At 30.8% G+C, this 8,970-nt stretch overlaps 1 protein-coding gene across 5 annotated transcripts in view; it reads left to right on the top strand.

The window, feature by feature from the left end:
* The window catches only part of LOC107442572 (serine/threonine-protein kinase BRSK2), a 223,225-nt gene that overhangs the window by 139,393 nt on the left and 74,862 nt on the right, over positions 1–8,970 (top strand). For 2 of the 5 annotated variants that reach the window (XM_087161903.1, XM_087161901.1), the window contains exon 1: positions 1,229–1,518. The exons of 2 other annotated variants lie outside the window; for them this stretch is intronic. In XM_087161903.1, the coding sequence (XP_087018029.1) occupies positions 1,294–1,518 (225 nt within the window). In that variant the 5' untranslated portion in view covers positions 1,229–1,293. Of the gene's footprint in view, positions 1–1,203; positions 1,519–8,970 lie in introns of those variants that run through there. One more of the 5 variants, XM_087161904.1, reaches the window with a different exon arrangement.

Here is an 8,970-nt window from a genome sequence, read left to right as displayed (position 1 = left end):
CATGGATGTTTCCCAGACCGTCGCCAATAGCCCATTGTGCAGCTCTAGTGCGACGTAAATTAACTACAACAACAACAATAGTTAACGTGATTTTCAGTTTACGACTACTCATTTTCAACTCCGTAACCTTGTAGTTTTGAACCAATCCAGAAGACTAGGAAACTCCTTTATCAGTACCCACAGAGGTATGATTTGTTAAGAGAATATAAAGAGCTTTGTGACTCGACAGATTTAGCGTGCATCAGTCATCAGTTACTACACGGGGAGTCTTCGGCTGGTGGAATCGAACCCATGAACTCTTGGACATAGACCCAATACCCTGCCAACCAGGCTATCCCAGCCAATTTTATATTCTAGCTTGTATGCACTTCAGGAAGCTGTATTAACTTAGCCAGATGGGCGTTGGAACCATATCCGATAAGTCGTGAATTCGATACCCGCCGGCCGAGGACGGAAGGAATCGAAGGTGGTGTTTAAAATGGTGACTGGTGCACATTAAATCTATCTGGATCGTAAGTTCCACTAAGTTCCTATAACAAATTATTACCTCTAGGAGTACTAGATCGTGATGAGATTGATCGTGAATGACAATTTGTGAAGGATGGAGTGAGAATGTGTCCTCTTTGTCAAATGGGATGTGACTTATGAAATGTTGTCTTCAGATCATCCTCAGAGATGTTTGTCATACAACATCCAATTGCCCTTTGTGGAGCTTTAGTACGACGTAAATAATTGTACCTTTATGCTCTTCAGGGAGTACGGCTTATAACTTCTTGTCAATTACTTGAGCAGATAGTTCAAGTAAGAGAAATACATCGCAAAGATACATCCAGGATTATAGTGGAATTCGAACCTGCTACGCCCGAGCTGCGGAGGACTTTCCGGAATGGCGAGACTACTCAGCCAGGGTGTCCCCCTCTCGAGCCCGTAAATTTATGAATAATATGTATCAATATGCTTCGTTTCAATTGCCAGAATCAAAGAACTTGATCATTAACAGAAAAAAGTCACGGGTTCTTTCTACTAGAGTTAATGAATCGCATCAACGTTTTGAAAGCACAGAAATTTTAAATCGAGATAAAAAAAAAATAGAAAAGTTCCCTGTTGGATTCCGTGGTAGCATGTTGCATTTGAAGAAGAGCCTCAGAGCTCAAATAAATCTTGATAGGCTAAATTAAGCCTTACCTATTGAAACGCAGTGCTATAAGCGAAAGCAGAGAGCACGCCGCACTTTACTATACTCAATACTCAATAAAAAAAATAGCAACAACAAAGGTGGTCTAATGATAACTAATGAAGTTACCAGTCGAAAAGTTTATCATTTATCAAGGGAATAACCACATAAAAGCTTTTAACCTAAGAACTAGACATGGTCTTATATTTTGCCGTGATAAAATTGGTAACCTCTGGATTTTACTACTAATCGAAACTTCATTCCGAATAGGTAAGCAGGTACTTTATTTACGTCGCTCTAGGGCTGCAGCTATTAGCTTGCCTCATCAAAAACTCACAATTCTGGTAATTATAACAACTGTTCTTACTTATGTTTGACAATTATGTTTAAATAAGTATTTTTTGAAAAACAAAATTAACCTACTTTCTTGCTTGAGTAGTAAATATTCAGAGTTTTCGTTTAGCGTGTAATACAAATATTTACAAAGCAGATTTTTTTTTCAATTAATATATTAACCAAAGGATACAGTAATAATATCAAAATTTAATAATAATATTTTTCTTTGCTTCGCATTCAGATTTTGTCTCTGAAATTGTTTTTTCTTTTTAGTTGCTGCTGCTGCTGCTCTTTTACTTTTTTCTTTCTCGCTTTCTTTCTTTTTCTGTTTTTTGTAGATAGTTTGCATACTTAAGAGGATTTTCGTTAATTTCTTTCCGAGATCTTCCAAGATCTTTTTGCGCTATTCCTTCTCAGGAAAAAGAAAATAATGTATAAATTGAATAAATATGGCACTAAAAGTCCGAAAATGCATATTTCACACATTGGAAATAATTATTATTAAAATTATTTAAAATTTTGAATCTTAAAAAAAACTTTTATTGTGTTACATTTTGTTTAATTTCAAACTCAGAATCTACAATGTTATGCTAACTTTATAAATATCTGAACATAACAGTTTCGATGATTTTTCCATTTTTTTTATTTAATTATAAAGAGAAAAAAATCTGTCCCATATACATTTATTTAAAAAAAATGAAAATTTCTATAAAATAACGCAATTTTGTTTATAATTGCTAAAAAATAATTTTTTTTCATAATTCAAAAATTTTTAATTTAACAGAATTAACTTTAAATTTATTTTCTTAATCATGCATTATTTACAAAACTATTTTCCTGAAAAAACAACAATTTATCTATCTATACACATGTTAATAAACCATTGTACGCACTACCCCATGCTCAAATGAATATAATTTTGATTTATTTACCGGAGTTAACGCAACTAAGTCAAAGAGTGTTTGTTATTGTCGTTTATAAATTCTCCTTCATATCATTTTTCTTAATAGTTATTTAAAATTACATTTATGCTCAATTTAAAGTGACGTTGCGGGAAGAATGTGAATGTTTAAATAAATGTCACACCTGCTACACGCGCATGCCCCACCGGCAAATCTTAATCACCTTAATTAAAATATTTAATTTTTTTTAATGGGATACCTGTAAGTGACGTAGTGAAGGGTATCACAATCCTGATGGGTTATTGAACCATGGCATTTGTTTACTTTAGCAATTGTTCTTTCCGTTCTATTTCGAGTAAACCAAGCCCGTCAATTATCAATTTTTTAAGGGACACATTCTAAATTCTTTCACAAAGATTCTTTCTCAAAGATTTCAATCTCTTGACTATATATTTATCCAGATACTTAACACAAAGATAGGCAGAAATCCACACGGAACATAAACAAACTAAATTATGCATAGAAGTTGCCAGGTACACAAAACAAAAATATATAACGGTTACAATAAAATATATAAATAAATAATAAATTTAAGTTAAGTAAAAGAGGCAGACGAGAAAGAATTATATTTCAACTAATTCGATGTGTGATACGGAGCTGTGTTTAATTAACTTCACGTTAATTAGAGTTCTAACTTATGTGGAGAAACTTAGCTCACCTTTAATACGCCTTTTTGATGATAAAGAATGGCTGACTCTGACGTCATAGGTCACATGTGTGGGTATGGGAGGTCTTCTTCAAGTGCAGGTACCCAATTCAAAGTATCTTAATAAACTATTTTTTAATTAAAGAATCAAAACTCAAACTGTAAGAAATTTTTCTACGGTGATAAAAATATAACTTTCGACTGCGAATTTGACGATAGTTGGAAGTAAATTGATTATGCTTACTTTTTGAAATGAACATTAGTGTATTCTATTGTGTGGACAGAATATATATACATATATAAATTTAGAGTTTTTCAGAATTATTTGTTCAACTAAACCAAACCATGAAAGATAACGATTTTTAGAGCAGTTTTTCACACAGATATAGTGCCACTTTACAAATTAAAATAATCAAGTTAATGATAAAAAAAATTTCATTTAAATAAGGAATAGTTTTATAAAAAAAATCGTGCACTTAAAATACAAAATTTCTAAGATACTTAAGGAAGTTAAAATTTCCATCCTCATATCCAGTTTTTGTGGGATTTCTGAGGACTGTACAGTGCGCGACAATTCACAACTCACTCTGAATAACTTGTGATTTAATAATTGGATTTTTACGTATTGGACTCAATCTTCGAAGAGGTGACCTCAAAAATGCTAAATAATTAATGGAGACGATATTTTAAATTCAGAAATCAGACCCCAAAACATACTTTCTCTGAATAAACATGCCTGTTTTGAACGGATTTGGATTTCTGATTCTCAAAACATAGGGGGGTAGCAGCCATCTGGGATATATGATCCCAATTAGTTTGGTCAGGAGAACAGTCCAAAGTTTGGTCATTTTAATGTCAATTTTACTTTTTGCAAATTTTGGCATATCTTTGGAAATTTTTACGGGAATGAATTTTTTTTTTTTTTGCACGCATTTATAAAATTAATTTCTCTGAAGATAATTTCATGCAAAAACTAAACTATCCAATATAGAGATTTATCATGGTGTTTAGCGTTTTTAAAAAGGGCTTAAAAGTGCATAGTTTCTATTTTCGTTTTATGAAAGCCCTGAAAAGTGCTTTTTTCGTTGGGTGCTTTTAAAAATTGCTTAATTTTGTCGATTTTCGCTATGTATAACGTAAAAGCGTGCTTTTCCTATTGTTATATTCAACGTTTTCATAACTGCAATCTATTTCGGTGAACCGTCGGTCTTTAGCGTATGAAAGCGTCAACAACCATTTTATATGTTTGATGAAATACTTGCGTGTCCGCATGTGCGTCCACTAAGCTGGGTCCGGTGTGCTTCTTGTACTCTCATGTGCAACTCTGCTGCATTTTTGAAAGATATTCTCAATTTCAGGTTTCATTTTCCACCCTCTGATATTGAACCATAAAATCTCTCGATCATTTTATAAAAATTTGGCTACGCACCCTTTTTATGTTTTTCAATTATTTTTTCGGTCAATGCGTATGTTTCAGTTATTCATATATTCCATTTAATCAGAAACATAAACATTTAATCATAAACTTTGAATTAGACGAAGTTCGATATTTGTTTTGATTCCTCTATTGAAATCTATAAACAAATATTCATAGTTCATTTACGTAATGTATTACATGAGATGCGTATATTGTATTGTGAAACATAATTATTATTGCAAACATAATTACTAGCCGTACTCGTATTGTAAAACATAATTACTTGCCGTACATTAAACATGGAATAAGTTGTTTCTAGATTAAATATTAATTACACAATTACTCGTTTTTTTAAAAAAAAAACATCGTCATCTTAACATAACTTTTACTTTCTAATTGACAAACCTCTCTTCATACGCAATAAAATTAGTATTCTCTGCATGCCATTAAACAAATGAAGATTTTTGTAATTGAAAGAGCCAATCGATGGAGAAAAAAAATCCAGCCAATTGTGCTTTTGATGCCAATTTGTGCCGAATCGCAAAGACGAGTGGGGGAAGTAAAAACTCATTTTATAGGACATGGAAAACGCATCTATAGAGCGAGTTCTTTGTTTTCGATCACGTACATACAACACAGCAAAGAGCAGACAACTAAACAGATGAAAAATCTTTACTCCCCCTCAGCGTCTTCCCTTATTCTCCATTTTCTTCCTCTCCGTCATCATCTTAACAAAGAAGGGGGGGAAAGCCTCCTTCCTCCTCAGGTTTTCTCAAGATCATTCCGTTTCCATGACAACGCTAGAGATGCTTGGGAGAGAAGAACTGTGGAAGAATCTCGTGGTGAGGAGAAAAGATCCTTCCCCTTTTTAGAAAAACACGTGGATGGGGAATGGTTTGCGCTAAGTATGCGGTTGATTTGAAATTGATTTAGATATTGACGTTCAGTTGGGTGGGTATTCGGTTAAAAAAGATTTCTTGCGATGGAGTAGTTTTAATCAATAAAATATTGTATCTTAACTATAATATAAAATATCGTATATTACTATATAAAGTATGATATTTTACAATAAAAAATATCGTATATTTTTATAGAAAATATCGCATCATACTGGATAAAATATTGTATTTTATTATATAAAATATCGCATCTTACTAGATAAAATATCGTATTTTACAAGAAAAATATCGTATATTACTATAGAAAATATCGTATCTTACAAGATAAAATATCGTATCTTACAAGATAAAATATCGTATCTTACAAGATAAAATATCGTATCTTACAAGATAAAATATCGTATCTTACAAGATAAAATATCGTATCTTACAAGATAAAATATCGTATCTTACAAGATAAAATATCGTATCTTACAAGATAAAATATCGTATCTTACAAGATAAAATATCGTATCTTACAAGATAAAATATCGTATCTTACAAGATAAAATATCGTATTTTACTATATAAAATATCGTATCTTACAAGATAAAATATCGTATCTTACAAGATAAAATATCGTATTTTACTATATAAAATATCGTATTTTACTATATAAAATATCGTATCTTACTAGATAAAATATTATATTTTATTATATAAAAGATCGCATCTTACTAGATAAAATATCGTATTTTACTAGATAAAATATCGTATTTTACTATATAAAATATGTATTTTGTTAGAAAAAATATCGAATATTACTATATAAAATATCGTATATTACTAGATAAAATATCGTATATTACTAGATAAAATATCGTATATTACTAGATAAAATATCGTATTTCACTATATAAAATATCGTATTTCACTATATAAAATATCTTGTCTTACTATGATATAAAATTATATTGTCAATATTATTCTTAACCAATGAGATAACATACAATCAAAGGATTTACTATCAGTGAAAATGTAACTGGAACGAAACTTCTACTTGCAGTAAGGATCAGTTTCTTTAGTTTTTGTCATTATTTTGTGTTTTTTGGTTAAAAGCATAAACTAATAAAGGCATAGTTCATCTGTAAAATATTTTTTTATCTCGAATTAGATACCTGTAAGTGACGTCAACGTGTGTATCAATCCAGATTGGCTGTTGAAACATGGTATTTGTTTATGTTAGCAACTGTTCTTTTCCTTCCATTTCGAGTAAACCTAGCCCATCAAATATGACTTTTCTTAAGTAACACATTCTATCTTCTTTCACGAAGGATGATGCTTTTTATTTCTCAATTATCACAAAGACAAGCACTAAATATGTAGAGCATAAACAAACTAATTATGCACGAAGTTGCCTGACACACGAAACAAAAATAATCACCGCTACAAAAAAGTACGTAAACAAATTGTAAGTCTAGGTTAAAACGTAGATAAGAAATAATTATATTTTAACTAATTTGATATTCGATGCGACATTGTGTTTAATTAACTCCACGTTAATTAACATTTTAACTTATGAGAAGAAACTTAGCTCGACCTCAGCCAGCAATATCCAGAATATTAACAGGCCATCTTGTTTGTATACAACCAGCTGGTGCTGATGTCATTGATCCGGTGTCTGTGTATCAGTGATCTTCTTCTTGAACTGAAAGTACCCGATTACTTTACTATATCGTATTTACTTCTGATTATTACTTTAAATTTAAGGCTTGGAACTTAAGGCTAAACATTATAAGCCGTTTTACAATTATTAAACTATGAGTAATTTACATTCACTTTTATTAGGAGCTATATATAAATATACTTTCTACTAACATGTGTAATTAAAATATGAATAAGAAATTTAGAAACATTACTACAAAATTTTCTTTTTGCATTATTACTAAATAATCGCTTGGGCTTAAAACATTGAATGAGTTTTTATAGCAACCAAAAATTAAACAGAAATTACTTTTAAAAAAATTAAAAAAAAAGATAAAAGATTAAAAAGCAAAATTGTAGATGAAGTTGCAATGATGTCCAAGTGAATTTGTCATGAACTTTAAGCTTTAATTTTAAATGTTATTTTAATGAAGTGATTATTAGGAAAATTATTTTTCCTCACAAAATTAATCCTCAACAGAATCATGAGATGAATGTTTGGGCATGTGAAGTATTATCGTGAACAAACTGAATATTTTTAGCTCATGCATTTTAAGTGAATAATTTCAAATAAGAATATCATTCAATTAATTCAAATATCTTTCAATTAAATTTAAAACCTGATCATATTTTTGGCCCCACCTAAAATAAAAAGCGAGAGGTGCGTAATTTTCGAGAAACGCGGAAAAAATTATAATGAAAGTGATGCGTATTGCATTTTCTGATTTAACTCTGTCAATAATATTTTTTTTGCAATATTCCTCAATTAATTAAATTTTTATTTAATTCTATATTTCATTCACTAAACAGTATTACTTTGACTTAACGCATAAATTGACAATTGTAAAATGTAAGTTTCCATCTCATATTTGGTATACATAATAACCTGTGGTTGATAAAAACATTGTCATTACTGATAAATATTTATTAAAATTTCTTACTTATGCTTGCAGTAATATAATGACTCTACGTATTATAATAACCAGGGGTCTGTCCTGACATTTTGTGAAAGGTCCTGTTTTTGTAAAATTGTGAAAAAATTACTCGTAATTTGTGAATATAAAATGAACGTTAAGTCACATTCTTTCAACCAGGGTCCTGCTTTTGTGAATTTGTGCAAATAGGGTCCTGTTATTGCAAAAAACTTTTTTAAGGAGTTTTTAAATTGTATATAGATACAAGATTATGCTCAACACTGTAAAATTGTAATAAAAAAATTAAACTTTCAAAAATAAACAGCAATTGCTGCTACTAAATTAGAGATGCAACATACAAATATTTGGTATTTAACCTATACTGCTGCAGGCAGAATATTCATTTCGGACGAATAAAGGAAGAAGCGTCTGCCAAAGACAAAACTTAGTTCGTTTACATCCATCTTTCTTTTTTTCCCCTCTGGGAAGGATTTATTCGATTAAAAAAACAATAATGAAGATAAACAAATTTGTGAAGGGTCCGATTAAAGGATAAATTATTTTGTGAAGGGTCCGTTTTTAAGTTAAAATATTTTCTGAAGGGTCCGTTTTTAAGTTAAAATATTTTGTGAAGGGTCCGTTCACGGACCCAAATTTCTTCTAAACAGACCCCTGATGACCATAAAAAGTACTAATTTATGGCAAAGCAACAATCATTAAAATTAAATAAATTCAATAATTTTATATAATTATAATGCAAGCCGTGATGGCTCAGGGGATAGAACGTTCGCCTTCCATGATGTGAACAGACTTCGAATCCCAGCGATGGTTGGTCGATACGAAACCCCCATCCGGCATGCACCAACCGCAGTGCTGACGTAAAATATCCTCAGTGGTAGACGGATCATGGGTTAGAGCCCCTTTTGCCGTCAGGTGGTC

The sequence above is a fragment of the Parasteatoda tepidariorum genome, chromosome 4, assembly GCF_982258835.1.
Source record: "Parasteatoda tepidariorum strain Cologne lab strain chromosome 4, Ptep-v5.0, whole genome shotgun sequence".
Taxonomy (NCBI): domain Eukaryota; kingdom Metazoa; phylum Arthropoda; class Arachnida; order Araneae; family Theridiidae; genus Parasteatoda; species Parasteatoda tepidariorum.
Note: the sequence above shows the minus strand (reverse complement) of the source record. Positions and strands in the feature narration are given on the sequence as shown.